Below are 27,471 nucleotides of genomic sequence, written 5' to 3' on the forward strand. Positions count from 1 at the left end.
AGAATAACTGAACACATTCCCAAGGCGAATTGGCAAGATCCTTTGAAGCAAGGCGTAGAGGAACACTGCATAAGTGATGCCTTTTAGTCAAGACAGGACTTAGCTGGAGCCTGCAGGGCCTGGCGCTGAGCAAGGTTGGGGTTGTGGGGCGCTAGGCTGGCAAGCTGGTCCAGCAGGGGGCGCCCGAGCGCCTCACTGCAGCATCCCGGCGGCGGAGCGCAGCGGCGGCCGGCAGGAACTCGCGTCCTGCCGCAGTCTCTCGGCAGCTAGTCTGAGCGAGCGCAAGGGAGGAGACCCCTGCCCGGTCACCACACTTGCAGCCGCGGGGACTCCCACCCGCGATCGCAGCCCTCGGTTCTCAAAAACCTCCCGCAGCCAGGGTAGGTCAGCGTGGGAGGGCTTCCCGGTCTCCGGGGCCGAATTGCGAACTTGGAGAGGACAGCGGCTCTTTTTCCCGGCCTGGAGAGTGAACAGGTGAGTGACACACGCGTGTCCAGGTGACTCCCTGCGGACAGAGTGCAAGTCTCCGAGAGCTCAAGCCCTGGGTGCATCCTCCTGATCTCGGGGTCCTTTGCCAAAGGCGACTTTGTGGTTTTCTGAGAGGGATGTGGACGCCAGCACCAGGCTTGACAGCGCTTCCTAAACTGAGGGCGTCCTTCTGAGGTAGGGGACATCTGCTCCCTGCTGTGGAGCCTGCAGTCTGCAGGAGCTGAAGTCCACCGGGGGCTTGCTCCTGGTTGCAGACCTGTTGATTTCAGGGTAACGAGATAGCTCGGGGGATTGCACAGTTACAGTCTCTTTGCTCTGGGTGTTGCATTGTGATAAGACGAAGGAAAATTCCAAGCAGAGAAACTGAGAAATCTTGATTTCAGGAGAGGTCTGGCCCAGAGGGAAGCGACCTCACTCCCACCGTCAGACTGGTCTCATTCCTGCCCTGGACAGCTGCACTTGGTTTTTAGGAGGCCATAAAGACATTATAATGTAGTTGCACAGATGCACCCAACCCCCTCAGAGGAAGTGGAAAACACTGACCTTGATAAGCAAGGGCTGGGAAATGATTTATTGGGAGCAAAACCTTCTGATAAACAAACAAACGCATGAATGAAGCTTTAAAAATTCAAATGTCATCGGTCTAACAGAATCCCCACTGGTAGCCTCTTTGGTGTGTGTGTACTTGTGTGGAGCGTGGCAATGAATGAATGCTTCAGTAGTACCAAACAAAACAGCTATTCTCTCTCCTTTACCCTAATATTTGCTCTAGAGACTTTATGTACAGAAAAGGAAAAAAAAACCCTCTGTCTTTTATCTCCTAAATATTTAGGTGTGACTTTATGATTGGAAATGACAGGATCTTGAAAGTCATTTGTTTGTTTGTTTTGCCCCACTAAAGCTCTCTGTTCATAGAGTAAACTTCTGACCATGGTAAGAAGAGTCCCATGTGTTAGAACCAATGAGTTTTCTCAGATCTGAGGGATAGAAGGTCTCAAGTTACTAACTCAACAGAAACTTGCCTGTAGGTTACTATGACAACAGTTTGACACACTGATGGTTTCTGTCGAAATTTCATGTGGAAATAACATGTGAAGGCGTCTCTGAGGGCCAGTTTTGCATCTCCCCTTTGATTTTTCTAAACATATCGTGAGCTGACAGTGGCCAGCTGGATCTTTATCATGTTACAAAGGGGGAAAAATTAGCCGGGCGGTGGTGGCGCACGCCTTTAATCCCAGCACTCGGGAGGCAGAGGCAGGCGGATCTCTGTGAGTTCGAGACCAGCCTGGTCTACAGAGCTAGTTCCAGGACAGGCTCCAAAGCCACAGAGAAACCCTGTCTCGAAAAACCAAAAAAAAAAGGGGGTGGGGGAGGAATTAACCCACATAATTTCTCTTTCACATGTAAAATCCTTGAGCTTCACAGACCAATAGGAGTTGCTGACTTCGTTTGACACGGTTTTCTAAAAAAATACATTTGATGGTTACTTTTATGAATCATTAATCAAGAATATAATCACATTTAGATATAAAGGAAAGACACATGAAAGAGAGAATTATTATTTATGAACGCTCCTGATATAAATATGTTCTATGTTTCAAAGAAATGCAAGTCAGGAGCAATTCATAAGTTAAAATACAGCTAACAAATTTAATATGCAAATCTTAAATATAAGGCCTTTTCTTAGTAGATGCATCTAAAATGAAGGATAAGAAATATTGTTTTGTTTTGGCACACTCTCCACTTAGGTGACCTGGAATAGCCTGAAATTCATGACGTAGCCCAAGATGGTCTTGAACTCAAGATCCTCCCACTCCAGTCTCCCAAATGGAATGCTGGGGCCAGCACCTAAGGAAATACATCTTTAACCAAAAGGACGGGGTCAGATTTGTAAGATCTTTGAGAACCACAGTGAAGTTCTTGTTCTCATTTCCTGTTTGGAGCTGGAAGAAGCACCCACCTCTTCTTCCCTCCGAAGCACCCACACATAAGAAACTTGCTCATCAAAATGTGTTAGGTCCACATTAATGGCTCAAATACATAAAAGGGAAAATAAGAACTAACTCCTTTGGTAGAATATATATTCAGGAGAAGATCTGTTTTCTATTTCCCTTTCTTCGACTGTTTTTTAAAATCTGTTTTGGATATACAGGATGAGTTAACATATTTAGGAAACAGATTCTGAGATCCGTGGTTGAGAAGGGTTCTTTAGCTCAGGCTGGTCTCAGGTTGGCTGTGCAGCTGAGAGTGACCTTGAACTTCTGAACTTCTTCCTCAATTCTGGGATTACAGGTGTGTGCCACCACGCCTAGCACATACAGAACTTTACAGACTAGAACCGTGAATGAATTCTGAGCACCAGCGCCTCCGCGTTTGACTTATATAAAAGTGAGGTTTTGAGTCTGTGACCCAAGCATTGATGGAGAAGATCAGATAGCGGGAGCCCTTAGCCCGTGGGAAAGATGGAAGTCTTCCTGCCATTGGCTATGCTGGAGGCAACCACAGCGAGCTTATCGGAACTTTTGTTGTGACAGTTTGTCAGGTTGTATGCCAGATTGTGAAGAGGGGAGCTCCATGTTTTTAGTGTCATTAACACAGCGAGTGCCTGGGAACGAGTGTGCCTATGGTGGGGGGGGGGGGAGGAAGTCAAGAACTGAAGCAAGTGTTGTTCATTCGCTGTGTGTCCCCTGAAGAACACCTGAACAGCTGGCCCTCACTTTCCTAGAAGATGGAAGCCTAGGATGGAGCCGTGTCCTAAGGGTTGTCAGACTACACAAGCAGATCTGACTGAAAGAAATGGCTTGTTGTTATGGAGAAGAACCAGGACATCACAGGCAGAGGTGACAAGCAAGGGGGCACACCATAGCCCAATAACAGTGGGTAAGGAGGTTCTCCTAACTGGAAAAGGCTGCCTACAAATGACACTACTTACAAAGGAAGTAAACTGTTCTTGAATTCCTGGAATTGACCAATCAGACACAGAATAGTTAGGTAACGGAAGAAAATCTTTCTGCGATAGCTGGGAGAGTCCCTTAACTGGTCCACTGCCCAAGGCCTTTCCCAAGTTTATGTTTCCTAGATACTAAGAACCCAGATGTTGAGCTGAGAGTCTAAGCTGTGATAGAGATGCTGCCTGCCGGCATGAGGCCTTCCATTCAAATCCCAGCGCAGCATAAAGTTTAGTCAGTAAGAACCCCAGATGTCATGACTAAGCAGGATCTATATACAGTTACCAGAGGCACACAATGCCATGTGTGCCGTTAGTGCTGGGGACGCGTTATGAATCCACTTGCCTGGATCCTCTTTAAAGAGGACTCCGAATGTGGAACATACGCCATCCTTTTGTGCACTACAGTATAACACCCAGAAAAGCACAGAAACATAGTTTGGATATTATGTAGTTGCTGTGATCTAGTGTGAACTGAGATGAAGTGGCAATTGAGTTGACTGATACGAATGCGTTTTGTTCATTAAAAGAAATCCCAGAGTGCCTCTCCCCATCCTGTGTGTGCTGGCTGGTTTTGTGTGTCAACTTGACATAGACTAGAGTCATCAGATAGGAAGGAGCCTCGGTTGAGGAAATGCCTCCATGAGATCTAGCTGTAAGGCATTTTCTCAATTAGTGATCTGTTGTAATATGAGCGGTGGCGGGGCTAGGCAGGGCTGCGTCCCCAGCACCCAGCTGCCCGCATGGCTAGCTTTACCTGAAATAATTACACGGAAACTGTATTCTTTTAAACACTGCTTGGCCCATTAGCTCCAGCCTCTTACTGGCTAGCTCTTACATATTGATCTAACCCATTTCTAATATTCTGTGTAGCACCATGAGCTGGCTTACCAGGAAAGATCTTAACCTGCGTCTGTCTGGAGTGGGAAAATCATGGTGACTCCCTGACTCGGCTTCTTTCTCCCAGCATTCTGTTCTGTTTACTCCACCCACCTAAGGGTTGGCCTATCAAATGGGCCTAGGCAGTTTCTTTATTAATTAACCAATGAAAGCAACAGATTAATACAAGACCCATCTCTATCAGTGATCAAAATGGGGAGGGGCCCAGCCCATGGTGGGTGGTACCATCCCTGGGCTGGTGGTCCTGGGTTCTATAAGAAAGCAGGCTGAGTAAGCCAGGGGAAGCAAGTCAGTAAGCAGCCCCCGTCCACAGCCTCTGCATCAGCTCCTGCCTCCAGGATCCTGTCCTGTTTGAGTTACTGTCTTGACTTCCTTCAGTGATCAACAGCAATGCTGAAGTGTAGTCTGAAGAAACCCTTTCCTCCCTGACCAGCTTTATGGTCAGGGTGTTTTGTCAAGGAAATAGAAACCCTAACTAACACAATGTGTATTTATATGTTGAGGATTTATAAGCAGGTGCTAAAGTGCATTTATTAGCACTTATGCCAAGAAACAATCTAGTCATAGAGAACATAGTAGAGGAAGAATTTTGAAAGGTGATACTATGTGCACACAAATTTTAAAACCAACGAGCTCTAAATTATTTGTTTAAAGAGTTGTTATGTTTTTAATTATGCATATGTGTGTTTGGAGGTGTGTGCACATGACTGATGCACTCATGGAGGCCTGAAGAGGACTTTGGATCCCCTGGAGTTACAGGCAGTTGTGAGCCACCCAATGTGGGTGTTGGGAACCAAACTCAGGTCTCCTGAAAGATCAATATTGGCGCCTAAGCAGTAACCTATCCCTGCAGCCCCAGCTCTAAATTCTTAAGTCCCCACTGTATTGCTAAGCAGTTTAGAGCGAGCTACTACGGCCCTCTCTCCGGGCAGTGGTGAAAAGCACAGTAGGAGATGCACCATTTGTACGGTTTGATGGTCAGCGGTTAACTGCCAAGCTGATGGAATTCTGGGAATCACCTGGGAGAAGGACTTTTGGGCCTGCCTATGGGAGGTTATCTTGATGGCATTGAGATGGAAGGTACCTCCCACTGTGAGGTGAGCAGCAGTCTTGCCTTGGTACCTACTGTCTTCCAGTTGGAGATCAGTTGTGACCAACTGCTTCACACTCCCACTGTCTGAACTTCCCGCCTGCCATGACGGATGATACTTTGAACTGTGAGCAACAATAAACCCTTTCTCCCTCAAGTTGCCTTTGCCGTGGTATTTTATGACAGCTAGGACAAGAGTGACCAGTGTGCACCTGACGGTTCTACAGATATGGGTCCATGGCTCACTTAGAATTCCTACTCTCTTCTTTTAAGGATTGTGGATTCTTTCGTGTTTGGCGATGGCACAGTGAACCTAAAGGCTGCCTGCCACCAAAGCCGTCTGCTCACATCTGGAGTCTGAACAGGAAATCCTGTCCCCACCAGTCATGGCTAAGAGCTCAGAGGTCAAACTGGCCATATTCGGGAGAGCAGGTGTGGGAAAGTCAGGTGAGGTCCTTCTTGTGGCGTTTATAGGATCTGTGAATTTATCACAGCTTTGGGGATGGGGCAGGTAAGTGGTCCACATGTTGTCCTTCCTCTTTCTCAAGGTTTTATTTTTCATAAGCAACTCATAAATTCTGCTTATTTATGACAAAAAAAATTTGCTGACAAAGTACAAGGAACTGGATGGGTCATAAACAGCCTCCAAAGAAGTCGAATTGCGGAAATTTCGTAAAATATCTCTTCTTTCCTCGCTGTGGAAGATCTCAAGGGGTTGACTATACTTCTCATCTGTTTGTGTAGTCTCAACAAAACAGGCCAAGGTCAAGCAGATGTTGGGGCCCCAGTAAGTGCTTGTTGAATGAATCTATCTCTGTCAGTGACAGAAATGTTTCCTTGCCCAGGGCTTCTCTAGCAGGAGGAGGACACTGGGAAAGCAGGCATGCAAACTTGCAAGCAAGAGGGCTCTTGCCATGCCTCTGGAGTGAACAACAATAATTTAGAGCCCTCTTTTCTTTGGTGATGCTAAGGGGCTGAAAGCCCGGACCCTGCACATGCTGGGCCGTTGCTCTATCCCTGAGCCCCAGTCCCCATCCTGGGGCCCTTGAGACAGAGTCTCACAAACGAGTACAAAAATCATCTTTTCCTCCCTGTGCTTAGAATTAAGAGGGTGCTAAAGGAGATGTCCCCCACTTGACTGTAGCAGTGACTGTGACAAGGACTTGCTTCGTGTCTCATGGGAAGGGACCAAAACCACACAGAGCTTTTGGCTGTCAGCAAGGACACAAATGCCTTGGTGCGTGTGAGTGGGTAGACAGAAACCTGACGGGAAATAAACCGACTAATCCCCACACAGGTAATTTTTTTGGTCTTAAAGAAATGCGGGCTTGCATGCAAGCCCCGCCCCCCTCCCCAGGCCTTCTAGTTCTGTGGCCAGCCTCCTTCTAATTGTCCTCCTGGCTGTTCCAGCAGTGATCTGCCCTGCTCTAACTCTTGTCTCTGTTGGGTTTTCTCGGCTTTTTCTGCCACCTTGCTTCTCCTCTTCTGTTCTTGCCTCTGGCAGAATCCAAAGAAGGAAAACAGCAAGCAGGGACTCAAGATGCTCAAGCCCCTCCCCTTTAATCTCCTTTGGTTTCTCAATGGCGTGAGAACCTCGGTCTGTAGCTGGTAGACGGATCTGGAGAATGAGGAAACTGCCCCAGGGAGTGTCTCCGGTGGAAGGAATGGCATATGTGGGATGAGTAGAAAGAGAAAGGTGCGGTGCGCGGGGTGGGGAGGCGGGGGAGGGATCGTGGGAAGACCATGTTGCCACCATTGGCTCCGTATGTGTGACTGAGGTATTTGGCCAGCCATCGGTCTCTCTCTTTCTTTTTTTTCCTTCTTTCTTCTTTCTTCCTTCCTCCTTCCCTCCCTCCCTCCCTCCCTCCCTCCCTGTCTCCCTCCCTCCCCCCTCTCTCCACATTCTTCCTTCCCTCCCTCCCTCCTTTCTTGCTCTTCCTACCTCCAACAAGAGGAATAAGAGGAAGAGCTCCTCTAAGGCATTCTGCATGGTTTGGAGAGCTGAACACAGGACTGGCAAGGTGACTGGGAGGGTGGGAGGGCTTGCTGCTCAAGCCTGAGGCATTGGAGCTGACTCTCCAGCCCCTGTGTAAAAAGCTAGGTGTGCCTTAGCTGTAGCTGATGGAGGATTGCAGGGCCTTGCTGACAGCATGCCTAGATCCAGGTGCCTTGATGCTTTCTCAATTAGATAATAAGAAAACAGAAAACCTGGAGCCATGCTGGAGCCTCTGAACATCCCGCACACCACACATGCTAACAAATAAATACACATTCTAATTTTAAAAATAATATAGACAGAAGATGCAGCCTCAGGGAAGAAGCGCTCTGTCTGTGAATGCCCATCCACACCCCATCTTCAGTACCACAGAGTGCGCTGGACGCTCCTATTCAGGCTGACCCACCACCTCAGTGTGCCCTCGGTGACCTTTGTGGACCTCCAAAAAGCTTTTTCCATTATTCTAGCACTGGTTCCCATCACTCCCTCCTGAGCGGGCTTTCCCTAAGACACCTACCTGTGTCCACCGGTCTTTGTCTTTTCTTAAGTTTAATGGATATGAGCACTGTGTTTTCCATCTTAACATTTTTGCTCATTCATTGTTTAAACATTTTAACCAGCCGCTGTAGCCATTCTTACAGAAACTGCCTCTGCTGAGGTCACTCCCATAATCCTCAAGAAAACAAGTCAGCAATCATCCCGTGATCCTCTACTACGGAGTCTTGGAGTCTTTTAATGACTCCATGCAACCCCTCGTCCCCAGGGTTCCTTCCCAGTGGGTTGGGGGCATTACCCTCCCTCCTGCCTTTCTGAATTCTTCGATTGACACTAGTTGTCTTCTGACTGACTCTGACCTTGGGTCTTCTGGGAGTCCAGGCGATAACTAAGACTCCCAGATTGTTCCCATTTCCCGTGAGTGATTCTCTACATCCAGGGTAAAGATGGTGCCTGCTCTAGGGCGACAACTTTGGATGAACTGAGCTTTTTTATTGTTCATATTAAAAGCAGAGGTCAAAACTGCTCAGGAAGGTCCCTGCCAGCTCTTCACCTTGATTGTGAATAAATAAGTCTTCTTTCGGGACCAATTTCTCCATCCTCCCTGCATATGTTCCGCCCATAGTTCACACATAACATTATAGTGTGTGTGTGTGTGTGTGTGTGTGTGTGTGAGAGAGAGAGAGAGAGAGAGAGAGAGAGAGAGACAGAGAGACAGAGAGAGAGAGAAAGAGAGAGAGAGAGAGCGTGCACAGGTGTGTATGTATGTGAGAGAGATCCCATTTGTGGAGGACAGAGTATTTGTGGGATATCGTTCTCACCGAAAGGAGAGGGTTGGAGAAGGGAGTTGAACTCAGGATGTCAAGCTTGGTGGCAAACCCTTTTACCCAGTGGGTCGTCCTGCTGGCCCAGGTTGGACCACTTGTGTTTCTTTCCCTGGCAGTGAAATGGCAATGACAGACAGCCTGTCCTTAGCAAAACTTGTTAGTCTCTATAGGCCGACTGTTTTCCTGTTTCAGCATTTGAAGGCTTTCTTGAGACAGGTACCACGCCCCTCACTGAGAAGGCAGCCCAGTCTCCTGTAGGCCTGGGAGACAATTCTGAACTTTTCCACTTCTCAGTGGAAACAACTGCAGACTGATCTATCAGTTTGGAAAACACAGTGTAGCAATACTGAGCTCATGTTTACTCTAGTTTCTTAAACTGTCCCCACCTCCTTTCTGCCTGGTCAGGATACTTACTACAGAACCACCTTCTGACCTTAGAGACTGCGTTTGTCTTTTAAGTTACCTTTGCTCTTCTGCCCGCCCCCCCATTTGTGTGTGTGTCTGTATGTGTGTGTATGTGTGTATGCATGCAACAGTGTGCCCACGCAGGCTCATGCACACATGTGTGCATGCATGTGGAAGTCAGAGGTTGATGTAGGTGGGTCTTCTATCTATCTGTTGTTTCATTGGTTAATTAATAAAGAACCTTCTACAAGAAGTCAACCTCAGACGTCTTCAGTTGGTACCCATCTTGTTTTGTGAGACAGTTTCTCATGTTGACCAGGAGTTTGCCATTTGGCTAGGCGGCTAGCCAGCGAGCCCCAGAGATCTGACTTTTTCTACCTGCCCCAATTCTGGGATTACACCACCAAGTCAGAGTTCTGAGTCTGGAATCCAAGGTCTTCTTCCTTTACACACAAGGTCTTCATCAGCTGAGCCATTTCCCCAGGTCGACTGTTCCTTTCTTAAGTCTGTAAGAAACCCTACATACTGGAGTGCACTGTAGTTGTGACTTACTCAGGGGCCCCCAGAGCCTAGCTGTGATCGTCCCTTGGGCCCACACAATCTAATCTTTGTCCTCCCAGGGAGCCATTGGGGTCTGTAGAGACTGAGCATCCCTGATTTGACTTGGTCTGAATTGTACGAGGGGCTTCAATCCCACTTCACCCACAGCTTTCTCACCCACTCACTGATGGATTGGTACCTGGGGTATGGAAACCACATTCTCCGGGTACAAATAGGCATTTATATCATTTTGAGTCTTGAGGTCTGGGCATGTGTTGTGATGTTCACCTTCCTAGCCCCCCTCCCCGTATTTACTCTGTGAACTTGGCAGTGTGAGGCAAGCACTCATCAATTCTTTAAGTTATGGGAAACACAGTAGTGCCCACCTCAGTTATCAACAGACAGAGTCATTACATGCCAATCTTTTAGTGCAGATCGTGGCACATAGCAGGTGTGCATGTATTATTAGCATGTTTCATGAATGCTTTTGATTTCTAAGTTTCCTGATGAATAAATTAATTAAAAGTAAACATCTATTCTGCTGGGTATTTTATCACTGAAAACTGAAAAACTAAATAAGGTAAAACTATATCCTTATTCAGCAGAACCAGCATATGTTGTACACATGTGTGCATACACACAGAGAAGGTTGAGGGAGAAACAGAGGGACAGAGAGAGAAAGAGAGAGTTCTCTTTTATGAGTCCAAGGTCTGGTTCATGTTAATTACAGCTAGGCCACCGATGGTTGTAATTCTACTTAATGGCTTTATATTAAATCATGGGAAAATAATCAGAAATAAGTTAGTTTCACCAATATATTGATATTCTTCCATTTGAAAGCACTTCTGGCATGTAGTAGAAGACTTTCTAATCCCAAGTAAAAGATTTGGTCTTCTGGGTTTAAAAAAAAAAAAAATTGAACAGAACTTTCTAGTTGACGGGTTGCCCATGGAAGTATCAGCAAGCGGACAAGCTAAGAACGTGCTAATTACTAGTGTATACCAATAACATACAGAGGGCATGCGTATGACACATATGTGACAGCGTGCACATGACCTGGGAGTTGGCACAGCCTCTTTAGCGGGTCTAGTTTCACCGTGCAGGCTTGTCTTTACATGAACTTGCTAGCTGAGGGACGACACGCTGAGCATGGTGTGCATGCATGTGTGTGTGTGTATGTGTGTGTGTGTGTGTGAGAGAGAGAGAGAGAGAGAGAGAGAGAAACCTTTTCCTTCCCTAGCCAATGGAAGACCACAAGTAGCGTGGCCCTCACACTTCCCTTCCGAGTGTCTCAGTCTATATTTTGACAGGCTCCCAGTAATGGAAGCAAAAAGACCTGCCAAAGCCCGAGAGACAGCAGACACACACTTTATTAAATGCTTCCTAGAGTCACACTATTCAGATTGGAGCAAGCGTGGGAAGGGTTGATAGAAAAAATAAATAAATAAACTGAACATTTAAAGTTGGTTTCACAGTTGACATGGTCCTTTTCAGAACTGAAGCACTCTGAGCCACCACAATGTGTATTTCCTGAAAGGGGGCCGGTCGAGTTGATTGAGTAATGTATCCTCTAATTCAAAACCCAACTGATGCGTTCATCCGTGCAAGCCTAAATTCGTACACTCAGATTTCTGGGCTATGGACTGGCTGCCAAATAGAAACCGCTTGTGATATTTTCATCCCTTGGCACAAGGGCATTTTTCTCCCTCTTGTTCTTGTCTGCCTCTTTTTATTTTAATGAAACAGCAGTAATTCTTATTGTATTTTACTTTTTGGATATAGAGTCTCATGTAGCCCAGGCTGACTTCAAATTCATTATAAAGCTGAGGATGACCTTGAACTCCGGAGCCTCCTGCCTCTGCCTTGCAAGAACTGGAATAGAAAGTGTGTGCCACGTGCCACCATGTCCGGTTCTATGTGCAGCAGTGGGATTGAAACCCAGGACTTGATGTGCGCTAAGCACAGACTCTGCCGAGTGAGTCACATCCCCATATCAATGATTCTGATTTCAGATGGGATTTTTGTGGTACACACTAAACTATTCTAAAATATGTGTGCCTACCATGACCAGAATTTACTTGAGAGTCCTGCATACGATCAGGTCAGTCTCAAGAACTGGCTAGAGTGTTGACCAATGAAGTGCCCTGGGTTCTCCTGTTTCTGTCTTTGACCCTCAGAACGGGGATTACAGGGGTCTGCCCCCACACTTAATTTTTAATATGAATGCTAAGGATTCTAACTGGTCCTCATGCTTTTGGAGAAAGCATCATACCCATGGAGCCATCTCCACAACCCTTAGCTCCTCAAATATTCACCAGTCCTTTGTGGTGAGAATATGTAAAATTGTCCTTCAGACATTTTGAGTCATACATAATTAACTTATTAATAAGTTAGTAATAAAGTCACCCTGTTATAAATAAAATATTAAAGTCACCATGGCGGGTAATATGCCACCAGAACTCATGTGTTCTGAATAATCAAACTTGGTACCTTTTGATCAGCATCTCCTCTTTCTCTAGCCACACCCCTGCCCTAGCCTCTGGTAACTAACATTTCCTCTGTTTCTGAGGATGGGTTTGACTCTTTTATGTTTTCCATGAAGATCAGCTGGTATGGTCTTTGTCCTTCCACGGCTGGCTGTTCTTCCTATGTATAAAGTCCTCAGGCCGGCAAGGTTGTCTGGAGGACAGGAGTACCTGATGCTTGTCGGGCTGCATAGTATTCTGTTGTGTAAATAAACTGTCTTCTCTTTGATTGGCCATTGGTGGTCAGCCTGTTTGATTGTTTAATATCCTGGTTGAATTCGGGAGTGCACGCGCAGATTATATAATCTTAGTGATAATTTTTTAAAAACATTAGTCAGAGTAAAGAAAAGAGTGGGTTATGTTTCCTTTGTCCTGTTTAAGAACTTGCAAGGTGTGTGTGCGTGTGTGTGTGTGTGTGTGAGAGAGAGAGAGTATATGAGTGTGTATTTCTTTTTCTGTTTGTTTTCTTTGTTTGTTTTTCGTTTTTGGTTTGTTTTTGTTTTGAGACTGGACCCTTGTACACAGCCATGGCTGTCCTGGAACTCACTCTGCAGATCAGGCTGGCTTCAGACTTACAGAGATCCTCCTGCCTCTGCCTCAGGAGTGCTGGGATCTAAGGTGTGCACCACCATACCTTGCTTCCTTCAGAGTGTTGCAAAAAGTGAGGACCATTGATGGCTCCTGTAGTTAGCGCTAAGTCAGAAGAACGACTTTAAAAGGTTTGAGCCAAAGGGAGGGAAGCTGCCTGCAGACATCCGAGTGGAACTAAGAAAAGCTAAATTCTGAGCTGTCAGAGAAGCTTGTGTCTTCCTACATCTATACAGACAAAAAAGCAAGAGAATACAAATGGATCTGTGTGTTATCCATCTGAATGGCACCGAAACCATAGCGTCCAGCCACAGGACTCACTTATGGATGCACATAAAGCCGGAGTTTTGTATAAGTTAAGGCCTGCATGGCCGTTCTTGCCTGCCCAAGCAAGGACAGAGTATTATTAGTTTCTTCTCTCTTTGCTGTGACCGCACACATCACTAGAAGCAATTTAAGGGAGGAACATCTTATTTCAGCATCCAGGTTGAAGAACAGCAGCCATTCATTATGGCTGGGAAGCGTGGCAGCCGGAACCTGAGTTAGCTGGCCACTGCATCCGCAGAGCTCCGACTGGAATCAGAGCTGGACTGGAAGACCTCGGGTTCTGCTCCCTCTGACCTCACTCTTCCTTCGCTCTCCACGAGACTCCGGTAGTGGCTCCACACCTTTCAAATCAGTGTCCATGCTGGTGACCAACTGTTCCCACACACGTGTCTGTAGGGGCAACAGAAAGGTACTCAGCCTGCAACCGGAAGAGGAGGAATTGTGCCTTAAGAGCCCCAGGGAAAGAAAATCAGCAGGAGTTAAGTGGTGAGCAGCAGCTAAGGGCTTCTTCAGCTGCAGGGATCAATTCCTAGCTAAGCTTTCCTCTTAGGAAGAACTGTTACAGTGTCGAGTGCAAATAGCTTTCTTTCTTTCTTTTTTAAATGGAGCTAAGAACAAGAAAGAGGCAGGAAGATACACTTATGGAAGAAACGATGTAGGGAAACAAACCGAATTAAATCATGAACTCCTTTTAAAAGTCAAAGGGACGTCTCTCTGTCTCTATTCTATTGTAATATACATTGCAGTCAATCATTCTTTACTTTTAGTTGTCTGCTACTGAACTCCTCGGGATGTCCTCTCTGTAGCTACGTGTCAGACTTTTGTTGCTTCCGATTGAACTTGACATTTTTTTCTTTGCCACTGATGAGGACTAACTATAAGACGAGTGAAGAAAATTCGGAATCATCCCTTTTATTCTCTTGTTTTTCTTGGTATCTCTCCAACTTATGGGTTTGGGGAAATAAGCCAACTTTTCAAGGTGGTACTGGCCTTGAAGCCAAAATTCCAGTGCAAATGCATCTCTGCAGCTCCAGCTGCCTTTGAAAATTGATGTGGTTTCTGAAAAAAAAAAAAAAAAAAAGAACCGTAATTTCTTCCATCCCATTAAAAATAGGAGTGCAGTATTGCAGAAGCCAGGCAATCTGAAGTAGGTAATTGCAGCATATGTAAACAGATATGCAAAGCTGATATACATATACATGAGATGCAAATAGAGAGCCCGGTGGTCATGCAGCTCGCTGGTGCCAGAGCTGAGACTAGAACCCCGCTGTAGAACTTAACAAGCTCTTGGGACTCTTTTCATTTTGCCGCATCCAACTCTTTTCCATGTCCGCTCAAGCATTTTCTCTTACAAAATGGAATGACCTAGGGAATTTCACAATACGAACTTCGCAAAAGCCAACGTTTAGGTTTACGAGAAATTTCCAGTGAAGAGGCGGTGTGTGGCAACCTTTCCTGGGAGGGCCAGGTGTGTTGTCAATCACTTGGAGTACAGACCTTCCCGGAACTGGGGGAAGACCACCCACACTAGCAAGGTCACCTCCTTTCCTTCAAGGGCCTGAGTAGGTGTCGAGTATCTGCTCAGTATCTGCTAGGCTCCCGTGTAGCCGGTTGGGGTCCACACAGTTGTGTGCGCCAGCGCCGCCCCTGCTGTGTGATGTTTGCCCCTTTGGAATCAGAGATGTTTCAGCCTCTGCTCGTGGCATTGCACAGAGCGTGCGGATGCCTGCTTCCCTCAGTCCTTTCTTTCCTAGTCTAGTGACGGTCACTTCTTTCACTCCCCAGAGAGCATGGCTTTGGGTCACAACCTGCTGACCTGCTCAGCCTGGTTACTCTGAAGCCCCAGGCCTGGAATGGGTTCAGCCCTTGGAGAAGTGGTTGACCCGAAACAGACCAGAGACAGTTTTGGCTTCTAGATACACACCCTGCTAAGACATCCAAAGGTCACCGCTGCTCTTGAGGTGGCAGGAGATGCGATGGTGGCTCATGGGGACTTCACTGCAAATGAAGGCTTTGGGGTTTGCTGTGTGTGGTTTGGGTTTTTAATGTATACTCTCGCTGAGCTAAATATTCCCTCAGCAGGGTGTGTGTGTTTAACCCAGGAGGAGAAGTTTATTTTCACCCTTCTAAGTACTGTTTTGTAAGATTTAATGGGTTCTTCTGTCTGTTGGGGGCCTTTTTGGTCCGAATGTGTGCTGTCCTTCCTCAGTTTTCCACCATCTTCATGTTTGTTTGGAAAGATTACAGGCCCGTGTGTGTGTGTGTGTGTGTGTGTGTGTGTGTGTATGAAGGCCAGAGGAAAAATCTCAGATATCACACTGGCTTTCTTTTAAGACGGCCCCTCAATGGTCTGGAACACACAAAGCAGGGTCCACTAACTGGCCTGGCAACCCCAGGGTTCTGCCTGTTTCCTCTATAATCCCAGTGGTGAGGTGGCAAGCTCATTCCACCATGCCTGGGTTCAGGGTGCTGAGCTCTGATCATTTTTGATAGACTGAGCTATCTCCCCAGCAGTTGTAGAATTTCCCACTTTGATATTACTCGACTTAATGAGATGATAATTCCTAGTAATATTAGGGCATTGCACATGGGCACAGTTTGCTTATTTATTTATTTCATTGTAAAAAGAAAGTTATACTAAGCTGACTCTTAGTGGGGTGATGCTAGCTCCATGTCACATAATTTCCATGTCTTTTAAATAATTTTGGATGGGGAGTTCGAGCATTAAAGTGAGTTGGGTGGGGATCTTACATTGCTAAGTCCTCATTTATATTGGTCCTCAACCTCTCTTGTTTCTGAAGCATATGCTTTACTTAGGACTCAAGGTCCACTGCTATACAAAGTGCACACATGATCCAATATGATTAGTCCCAACAGCTCTTCTAGTTAAAAAGGCATTTTCCAGGAAGCCATCCTGAGATATGTATGTGTGGGCCTGTATAAAAACGACCAAACTTGGGAGAGTGAATGAAGCTGATACTATAAGTCAGAGCTGAGTATGGACTAGAATGTTCTTTTCTAAGTTTACAACCATCATTAGGAAGTCTACCCACATCTCAGACTCACCTGGAGGGCTTAAAAGAGCATGTTTCCAGACACCTCTGCCAGAACTTTGATTGACTGCGTGGTGGGTTCAGAGAATTCAAATTACTAGCAGTTTGTTATGAAGGCTGATTTTCTCAGTTCCTCACTTTGGTTTGGGAAACACGGTGCTGCTTGCTGACTGTTTAATCTCCATTTAGAGAAAAAGAATTCAACTTAAAACTACAATAAGAAGCACTTTGCATTAGCCAGCTGCACGTGCTGAATCCGACAGTCAGTAACAGACAGGCAGCATCATATAGCATACGGCAGCATTGTAGAGAGGGCAGTCCAAGCGAGTCAAAAAGAACCCTGCACATTCCGGTGATGGTGGCACATACCTTTAATCCCAGCACTCCGGAGGCAGAGGCAGGCGGATCTCTGTGAGTTCGAGGCTAGCCAGGTCTACAGAGCGAGTTCCAGGACAGACACCAAAGCCACAGAGAAACCTTGTCTCAAAAAAAATAAAAGGGGGGATAAATGTAGCACTTTTCTTCTGCTCCCCCAAAGCAGGACTTCCCCTCATATTGTAGGAGAGCAAGGTTGGTTTTCTAAGAAGCACACACCTCAGTAACTCCGAGATGAAGTATTTTGATTTTGAGATAGAGGATTGATTACTTGGCAGGAATGGGGACAGATGGCTCTAACCTGAGGTGTGTCTAGAAGTTAACCATGTAGGCCAACTATGATGCATGTTAAACACCCTTCATCCAAAATTCAAGGCAAGAAGTGCTCTGAAATTTGAAATTTCCAAGAGCCGACATAGGGTTCAAACAGTTCCCAGTGTCGAGGATAAAAGAGTCTCACCTGGTAGTGTAAACATTCCAATATCAAAAGCCACCCCTAAAATCCGAACCACTTCTAGGAGAAAGCATTGCAGATAAGGGATAGTCAGCTTGCCCCAGGTTTTCCACATGGAAGATCATGCAGGAATCGAATCCAGAACCCGGATCTTAACACCACATTGCACAGTCAAATCTCATAAAGAACCAGACCAGCATATGACAGATAAATAGGATTATATGGTGATCTTGGATAAATGGCATTTATAATTTTTTTTATTTTTCATTTTAATACAATCTTTTCTCATTCCACACAGCCATTCCTACTCCCACTTCCACCCCCTCACTCCACGCTCCCCCCCATCCATTCCCCAGAAAAGGCAAGGTCCCCCATGGGGAGTCAACAAAACCTGACACATCACTTTGAGGCAGGACCAAGCCCTCTTCCCCCCAGTCCCCATATCTAGACTGAGCATGGTATTTCTCCAAAGAGAATGGCCTCCAAGATGTCAGATCAAGCAGTAGGGATAAATCCTGGTTTCAGTGCCAGTGGCTTCACAGACCACCCAAGCCTCACAACTGCCCCCCACATTCAGTGGACAGCTTGTTCCCCCTGCTGTCAGTCCAGAGTCAGTGAGTTCTCACTAGCTCAGGCCAGCCATTTCTGTGGGTTTCCCATCACGGTCTTGACCCCCCTGCGCGTATCATCACTCCTCCCTCTCCTGGAATGGCCCTCCAAAGCTCAGCCCAGTGCTCCACTGTGGATCTCTGCATCTGCTTCCATCAGATGCTGGTTGAAAGTTCTGTGATGGCGATTAAGGTAGTCATCAACCTGATTAGGAAAGGCCAGTTTAGGCAACCTCTCTGCTGTTGCTTAGAGTCTTAGCTGGGGTCATTTGTGTATATTCCTGGGAATTTCCCTAGGGTCATATTTCTCGCTAACCTCTTCATGGCTCCCTCAGTCAAGAGATCTCTTTCCTTTCTCTCCTGATTTATTAAAGGTGGTATCCGAAGAACTGCCACGTTGAGAAAGGTTTATGTGTCTCTCCACTTGAGGAGCATGAGTAACACATTTTCTTCAATGATGCATGTCCTGTCTCCTTAGAAAATATTTCTGAATGTTTCCTTCTATTTTCTATCACGGGGCGGTAATTTAAGAGAGAGAGACAAAAATAAAAATAGAAAAGGGAAGAATTTTCAAAAACTGTGAATATTTGTCTGAAAAGTAATTGATTTCCCTTTGCATCATAAATTCTAACTGAGCCAAACGACAGGCCGGCTCTTTACTCTCTTGGCTGCACGTAGTGAGATGTGAAAGGGTGGGTGGCTCAACTACACAGCGTGACAGAATACAGATTGTCTGCTACAGCGCCTGGAAATCTTCCCATTAGAATATTTTATGTCGTATCTTTTTTAAACTTTGTTTTTTGGTTTTTGAGGCATAGCTCACTACACAGACCCAGCCAGCCCAGAACTTGCCATACAGACTAAAATGTGCACCAATCCTCCTGCCTCTGCCACTTGCTGAGATTACATACAGGTTAAGATATTTTGTAACTTGTCCAAATATATTTGAGACCCGGTCTCATTTAGTTCAGGCTGGCTTTGAACTCGCTCTTCAGTCTAGGCTGACTTTGAACTCTTGCGTCTACCGTCAGAGTTTCTGAATCACTCCTGCAGGTACCACTGTCTCCAATTATGTGCAGTGAACTACCAACTGAGCTACATCTCTAGCCCAATCATAGACCATTTCTTTCTTTTTTTCTTTTATTAAGCACAACACATTATTGGCGTGGGTCTAGACCCACGATCGTATGACATGTTATACAACCAGGCTAATCTTGAAATGATTTTTTCTTCATGCAGTTCACTCTCAGGTCCTATTTGAAGAGAGAATTTGGGAGGAAAAGAGAGTACCTTAAAATAAGGATAGAGCTTGTGAATTTTTGAAACATGAACTCCAACAGATAGGTTGCTAACAACAACAAAAAAATGTGCTGGGCCAGCAAGATGGCTGAGTGGGTAAGGGTGGCTGCTGCCAAGTCTGATAATCTAAGTTCTGCCCTAGAACTTGTGTGGTAGAAGGAGAGGGCTGATGGCTGCAGGCTGTTCTCTGACCGCTCTGACCGTGATGCAGACACATAACGAGTAGATTAGTTTCCTTTCTTTAAGGAAACTTCACCTTGAGGAATGGATGTGTACACTCACTCTTTGGCTCCTTCAGCTCACGAATGCTAAGGATGAATATGAGCGAGAGAGCCTTGGGAAGTTCTGGTCAAAGGCTGAATCCAAACTCCCCTCATCCCTTCTCTAGCTGAGCTGACTGGGGTTCAGGTGTGTGGGTGAGGCTCCCCCTGACAAAAGATTCCCAGCACTATCAATTGGGAGCATGTGCTAAAGTACTTGAGCCTGTGAGAACATTTCACATTCAAACACAGCCCCGAGAAGGCTGATTCAGGCTCAAACAGTGTCTATGAAAATGTGTTTTTACTTTGTTTGAAAATTGCTCGAGGAAATGGGAATCCAGAACAAAGGAAGCTACAATTAAACTAAGAGATCTTAGAGCCTTATTTTTTAACATTCAGCTCTGTTTTAAAAATAGTTTTTTGTGTTCCAAATTCCACCTATGATTTCATGCTAAAACCTCTTATTTGGCTTTGGGGGCTGAACAGTAAGTGAGTGGTTGGGAAGGAAGGTGGAAATTATCAGAAAGATGGAAAAGTGGAACTTCAGTGTGCAAAAAAACGTGGAGCTTGTTAAATATCTTCACGGGAAAAGAAAGAAAGGGTCTGTGAAAATTTGACTCTAAAGAGCCCACAGAAGCAAAAATCGGGAGCTTTTCAAAAACATGAGAGTACATCCTTTCAATATTAAGGAAAATAGGTAGTCAAGTCAAAGATTTTAAAATAAGTGTTTGACACAATAGAAGGGGATTCCATTCCTTCATTGGAGTACAAGATGGTTTCGTGAACCAGAGCTGGCAGAAGCAAGCCTCACCTGGGGAAAGGGCCATGGGCTTCTGAGCCTAGCCTCCCCTGGGGAAAGGGCCAGCTGCTTCCAACAGCTGAGGATCATGACTGGTTAGGCTTGGATCCCATCAGATAGTAGAGATCTTTCATCTGCCATGAATAATTCATGATTAATTATTGATGGAGCCTTCCAGGTCAATATGTACTTTTAAAAATTATGATGCTTCTTATAAATGCCTAGGATCATTATTTTTATTGTTATTAATGTTTTGATTCTATAACAGAATATTCAAAGTTATAATATGTGGGCATTTAATGAAAATTTGACATGCAGGCCCTTGATGGCGATGTGGAAACTGTTCTAGATGCTTCTTTGAGGAAACTTCCCCCTGCCCGAATAAAATAGAAAGGACATTTCCTTCAGTGCAAATCAAGAAATACTTCAAATCAGCTATCACTGAGACCATAGACGCTATTGTGAATGGATTTTTTTTTTTTAAAAAAAATTTCAAGTCACATGAAGCAAGAATTTTAAAATTATATCTTTTAAAAGATTTACTTTATTTTTATTTGTGTGCCTATGTGTATGGCATGTGTGTGGGGGGGTATCCTTCCAAGCCAGAACTGTCCATCAGTTCCCCTGGATCTAGAGCTACAGTTGGCTTTGAACTGCCCAATACAGTGCCAGGAACTGAACTCCAGTCCTCTGCAAGAGACTGAGCAATCTTTCCAACCCCCTAAAAACTATCGTTGTGCAATCTGGTATTCCCTTGTTTTTAGCATATAAGTAAACAGTTTCTGTCTTATTTGATCATCTATAAGATATTCATCATGTTCGTTGGCAGACCTGTGAACCTTGCTTGAAGTTAAGACATTATTCCTAAAAGTAGTAATTTGAACGTTCCCATTTTGTGTGTGTGTGTGTGTTTGCGTGTGTGTGATAAGATTTTCTTTTTTACTGAAGGAAAGGAATTGTTAAGAAATGGCAAGTTCATTTTTACCCTGGGATGCTTTGCTGTGGAGGTACACTGATGCAGGCAGGTGGAATTCAAGTACAACTCCTCAGACACCAGTTCAGCTAGCTCCTAAGTTAAATTCACTGTGTGCTTGTCAGCACTCCAGTGTTTGGAGGCCAGTGGTGACATGGCCCAGAAAATAGGCCATCCAGACACTTGATGACCAACTTGACCAGCTGAATTCAATCCCCAGGACCCACATGGTAGAAGGAGACAACCAGCTCCTGCAAGTTGTACCCTGTCCTACACACACACACACACACACACACAAATGCTTTTTTTAAAAAAATCCCTACAGTTTGCAATGCATGGGTATATACTAGTTTGCATCTCTGTGTTGGTTAAAACTAAAATTCCAGGTAGTCAGAACCAAGTGTCTGTGAATTATCATGCTTTCTAGTTTGTAAATAAGTGGAAGGTTTTGAGAGGTAAGGAAAGTCGATACTTAGTTTCACATTTAGTTTTGTTTCTCCATGCAGGGCAAATCCTGGTCTAGAATATGGGGATATGAGCAAAATGTGAAACTGCCCCATCCTGGACCCAGAGACTGTACTAGATATGATAGCCTGATACAAGGCAAACCAATAACAAGAACAAAAATTACTTATGAGCCTTCCAAAAAAATGCCTGGGAACAGAAAAATCTCACAAAATGTATGCACTATAGAGGTCAGAGTAACTCAGTTATCTCTGAAGAGCCACAGTGGGAAAAGACACGTGGCGCTGCCACCCAGGGCTTCACACGTGTCTGATTTACATGGAGTAGGTGTTGAGATTCTGGATATTTGAGCTGGTGACATTTTGGCCAGACTTGTGAACATGTTGCCTTCCATGGCAAGGGGGACTTTGCAGATGGGATGGCAGTTATGGATGCAGAGATGGAGTTTTCCTAGATGTGTCCAGGGGAGCCAAACCTAAAAGCTGAAAAGTGAAGGATCTTTCCAGGCTGGGGTCAGAGGCTGGGGTCAGGGCAAGAAGGGACTAAGATGTAACGGACCTGAAGACAACAGTTTCAAAAGACTTTTTCGAGTCTTGAAAGGGCCTATGATAGTCCATGTAGACCGCCTTGGCGAGTTACTCTGTCTAGGGTCTGTAACCCGCCTGGCTGGTCAGTTATTCCAGGGTCACGGAGAGGTACCACCTGAAAGACATAGGCTGATAAGAGGAATGAGGCTAGGCAGATTTGTAGAAGCCTCCGTTTATTAGAGTCATTGTTACAGCTTATATAGCCCCTGGATGAGGAGCTTGGGGGGCTGGGGCACAGGATCTTGCCACATGGTCCACGCCCGTCACGTAGGCCAAGAGGTTATGATCGGTCAGGTCATGATTCCTCTGCCAGGAGTTCACAAGTTGACACACCTAGTTCTCTAGATAGTTAGAGTGTGAGGCGGGTTCCGCTAACAGATAGCTCTCTATTAACAGTTAATTTGGGTGTGGGATAGGCTTTGTCAATAAAACAATTCTCAATACAATTGGGAAGTGGAGCCCTCTGCAAACTTCTCAGGGCAATGCTCCCTATAATAATTTTGGGGGGGACATAGCTCCTGACAAGTCCAATGTTTTCAACAATTGCCCCAGCGTACAAATCTAGCAGCGAATCTAACAGATGACAAAGTAGGAACTTGAGTGAGGTAAGGAGCTCACACGTCAGATCTTGGCAGTTTTTGGCTTCAGGCTGCCTGGAGAATGTGAGTGATAGAAGGCGGATGTGCTTGCACGAGCTCACCTGATTACTGATTGGCGTGTTGAAGATGCACAATAAATACGTAGGGAAGAAAAGGCAGGCGCATATGGATACTGTAAGTGACCTATAGAATAGCCCATGGATGTAGTTTAGAAATGTGCAGTGCAAGCTGTTCTCATGCATGATAGTGAGTCCTTCACATCCGTGATTGGTGGGAACTGTGGTCCTTGGGATGCTGGCCATCAGGAGTTACGGTTACTTTATGATTGGAACCTTCTCTTGTTTCTGACCTTTCTCACCTCTCATTCCCACCAGGACTGTTTTGTTTCAGTGGCAACATTTAAGTAGGATCAAACAGTGTTTATAAAATAAATACAATATAAGCTCAGCTACGAACGCTTAAGAATAACTTCCCCCTTCCTCTATAATTACGTACAAAAATGAATTGCCAACAGTAACTTCGTAGAATTCATCCCTTTTAAAGATGTTTATAAATGAATTCTCTGCACAGGGAGGTGGCTGACGTGGTCTTGTTTTTTGTATTAACTTCGCGCTTTCTGTGTTGATTGAGCTTCCCTGTCAGCCTAACTAGATACAGAATCACAATGCGAAGACAATTCTGGGTATTGGTAAGGATTTCCCAACATAGTTTAACTAAGGTGGATAGTCCCACCCTAATATGGGTGGCACCATCCCACGGGTGGAGTCCTGGACTGTAAGAAGAAAGCAAACTGAGTGCCATTGTCCACTTCTGTCTGCTCCCTGACTGTGGCTACAGTGTCACCAGGCATCTCATGCTCTTCCCTGGCTGTGATAGACTGTACCCTCAAGCCATGAGCCAACACAAACGGCTCTTCCTCAGGTTGCTTTTGTGAAGTATTTTACCACAACAATGAGAAAAACAGCTAAAAGCCCACAGGGCAGCAAACGCTTTCCCCTGCTGTAGTGTTTGAGGTGACCCTCGGCTCATTTTTGGTGCAAGATCTACAGATTTTCCTGTGACGACCTAATTGACCATCCCATCAGCCCTTTAGACTTGAGTGCAGGTGACGATATGAAGCCCAAGCTTGAGGCTGCATGTATTTGAGAAGTGCCTTACTCAAGACCAAGTACGATTGAGATATGGTATCATTTTTTTTATCATGTTTATGCCAACTTTGTAATAGGCTAACAATGTCAATTATATCTTTTCAGGAAGTGAGGGCCATCTCTTCAGTCAGCAAAGCTTTGCCTGAACAGGACAAAATGTTCCTTTTTCCTGTATGCATGAATAAAAATGCCGTATCCTATACTATTTCACAAGATTGCACACTGAGTTCAGCCCTGCATGCTTGTTCCTGTTCCATATTAGGATCTTAGGACTAACCATGCATTCTACTAAGAGATCATTGCTCAGTGAGGCCTCACTCATGCTGATTCATGCGGCAACACGGTCTCGTTCTCCTGTTCTAAACAGATCGGGGAGGAAGGTCATTGGGCCCACAGTCTTCAAGCAATTGAAGATCATATATTTGGCTTTGGAGTGCTTGCAGAATAGGAACCCCCCCCCCCCCGCCCCACCATGAATTCTTTGATTCTCTTGCCTCCTCCACACGCTTCTCCATCTAGGTTGTGCGCCACTTAGGGACATAAAACATGAACCATTGATTGAGCTACTGCTGACTTTCAGTTCGTGCCTCTGAGGCATGAACTGAGAACAGGCTGGCTATTGAGGCGATCTGTTTCCTGGGGAGGAGAAAAAGGCATTAGCAATATATTTACTGCAAGCTGTACAACTGCTCTGTCTCCTCTGCCTCAGCTGCTTTCCACCCACTTTCCCCAAAGAGGTTTTCATTTGACCTCTGCTCAGTTCGAAACAAATAGATGCTAATGGGTTTGGGTAATTAATGAAACAAACAAGGAGAAACAAAACCAGTTAAGCTTGCTATGCTTTCAGGAGACAAGTGGAAAATCTCCATAGGTTACAGAAGCAGGATAGATATATCATCACTCACAGAGCTGGGTGAAGGCCACCTACTTAGCAGGAAGAAAAATGAGTGGGCAGGAAAGAAAGATTAGTGGTGACCTTTCTCTTTGCCCTCACTCTGCTTCCTAGGCAAGCTGGGAAGTTGCCCTTGAGGGAGAGCAGAGGAAGCCTAAGCCTGTTACAACATTTGAGTGGTGTTGGACTTGACCCAAATCACCACCCTTAAAGGTGGCTGTGGAAATCTCAACACCCACTACCCCATCTCTCCAAAGCTAATTAGACTCGTCTTCAGTCAATGGTTATTTATTCATTAGTCATGATTTGAGTGGTGCTCATGAAGGTTCTTCTTCTTCCGGCTTTGCCAGAGTTGATTTGACAAGCTCTTCAACTGTGGTGTAGCCGGTCAACGCATCTTAAAGATTTGTCTTAGTTTTATTTGTAAATATGCATGGAGTATGTGCTTGTGGGTGCAGGAGCCAACAAAGAGGAGAAGAGGGTGTCGGATGCCCTGGAGTTGGGCTTACACATTTGTGCAAACAACCTTGTGTGTGCTAGGGAAGGGCCTAGGCTCTTCTGATAGAGCGATGAGCACTTTTAACCACCTAGCTTTCTCTCCAGCCCCACAGGTTCAGTCTTCCTACAGATTATACACTGGGCGGTGATTGATGTGGATATTAGCAACACGAAATACTCCACTTCTGGGGGAGCTAATGGCTGAATCCTTAGTGTAAACTACTTTGTGACATCAGGCAAGCTGAAAAATGGGTTTGGCAGACCCAATAGACATTGGGAAGGTAATGAGAATGATGCCCAGAGGTCAAGAGGCAGAGGCAGCCTGGTCTACATACAGAGTTCCAAGATGTCTTTGAGATAGAAAGCGAGAAGGGGACATGTAAAAAGACTTTCTCTGTCCCACCAGCCAGTCCCCCCCCCCAAAAAAATGACATGGAGACTCATTATTAACTATGAAAACTTGGCCTTAGCTTAGGCTTGTTTCTAACTAGCTCCTACGACTTAAACTAACCCATTTCTGTTAATCCACATTCTGCTGTGTGCGGCCCACTCTGCTTCCTCCTTGTCTTCTAGATTTATCTGTTGTCGGTTCTCCAACCAGAAGTCCCACTTATGCCTCCTGCCTAGCTATTGGCCACTCATCTCCTTATTAAGCCAATCACAGCAATGTGTCTTCACACAGTGCACAAATATCCTACAATGGGGTGGGGAAGTTATCAGAAAAGGACTGGAGAGATGGCTCAGTGGTTAAAGAGCACTTGCTGCTCTTCTAGAGGACCTGGGCTCAGTTCTCAGTGTCCACATTAGGCAGTGGCTGCTGGTAACTTACTCCAGAGGACCCGGGCCCCTCCTCTGGGATTTGGGCACTTACACTTAGAAAAACAAAGGAAACCTGTTTTTAACAACTCATGCCTAAGAAACTTAATACTCCTCGGTAAGATTTTTTCCCCTCAGGATTTTGGCAGGTTCTCAGCAGTCAGACACAAGGAGCCCAAACTCAGCAACCAGAGGGAAAATCCAGCCCCCCCCCCCCTCGCTTCACTGGAATTGTTCCGAAACAGTAAAGAGAACCAGTTTCTTGGCGACTAGAGGAGATGTTGTGAATTCTTGGAGGAGATGGGCTCCAGTCTTTTAAACAACACCAAAGCTGTATACACAGTGCATGAATCTGAGATAAGGGCCTGCTAGCAAAATGCAGAGCACTCCTTTGTAACAGAAACATCCCTGTGTTAGGGAGGCTGTGGTCAGTTAAATGAAGCTGATATTTCAAAGTCCATGGTCAGAGACAATATGAAGGGCAAATGGATTTTTCTTCATATAATATGTTCTGATCACCATCGCCCCCCCAGCTCCTCCATGATCCTCCCCCCTTCCATCCAAGTCAACAGCCCTTCTCTCTCTCATTAGCAAACAAATATCTAAACAATAATATCAAAAGAAAACAAAAGCATACAGATCAGAATAGGACCCAAAAAAAAAGCAAACAGAAGAAAAAGCCAAAGAAAAGGACAAGAAGCATACATACAGAGAGACACCCGCATTGGCACACACGGGAATCCAGTTTTAAAACCTCAGAGGCTGCAGGGGAAAGTGAATGAGTGGATAGGAGGAAAGTTCTTGCAGCTAGGCCAGCTTTAGCGACTTTAACTTGAGCCTACTGAAAGACCTCCGCCTCCCCTCCCACTCCCCACCGCCAGCAGCCAGGCCTGGAACATGCTGCAGAAGGAAGTCTGTGTTTGTCGGAGTTCAGTCAGCACCCTGTGAAAGTGTGCCAGGCAAGCCATGACATCCCCCAGAAGCCCGCCGGCTCCTCTCTCCCCTTCTGTGTGCGATTTTGCATAATCCTCGCAGGTTCCTCCCTAGGGGGAAATAATCTTGAAGCTGTGACTCACTGTTTTGATTGTGCTAAAGGGATGGCTTTTTACTTCTTTCCCTCCTCTCCAGCCAAGTCTCAGACTCAAACCCATTGGGGGAGGGGTGGGAAATCAGAGGCGAAGAAGAACCCACCCTCCCTTTTCACTGGCCTGGTTACCTCAAGGTGACAATGACCAGAAACCTTGCTAGCGCTGAAACGTAGGGACAGGAGGAGACCGCCCGCAAAACAGTAGCCAAAGGGTTGGGAAAGTTTCTCCCGTTTACAATTATACTCAGATTTTTTTTTCCTTATTGACAGAACAGTTTTTTAATCAAATCCAGACAGAGTCAAAACACCAAATGATCAGGAATATCTCCTAGCTTAGTGTTCAGCACACACCCGGCTGTATCATGTGGTCGTTGTTAGGTCAGGGACCCATATATGTTTATAAAACTCGGTTTTCTGGCTTCTTTCTCT

General features: G+C 45.5%; 1 protein-coding gene across 1 annotated transcript in view; it reads left to right on the forward strand.

The window, feature by feature from the left end:
* Window positions 1-218: 218 nt before the first annotated feature.
* The window catches only part of Rerg (RAS like estrogen regulated growth inhibitor), a 113,224-nt gene continuing 85,971 nt past the window's right edge, over window positions 219-27,471 (forward strand). Inside the window, exons 1-2 of the mRNA XM_057775474.1 lie at window positions 219-474; window positions 5,700-5,873. Of these exons, the coding sequence (XP_057631457.1) occupies window positions 5,813-5,873 (61 nt within the window). The 5' untranslated portion in view covers window positions 219-474; window positions 5,700-5,812. The remainder of the gene's footprint in view (window positions 475-5,699; window positions 5,874-27,471) is intronic.

The sequence above is a fragment of the Chionomys nivalis genome, chromosome 1 (genome assembly GCF_950005125.1).
Source record: "Chionomys nivalis chromosome 1, mChiNiv1.1, whole genome shotgun sequence".
In the NCBI taxonomy this organism is placed as follows: Eukaryota; Metazoa; Chordata; class Mammalia; order Rodentia; family Cricetidae; genus Chionomys; species Chionomys nivalis.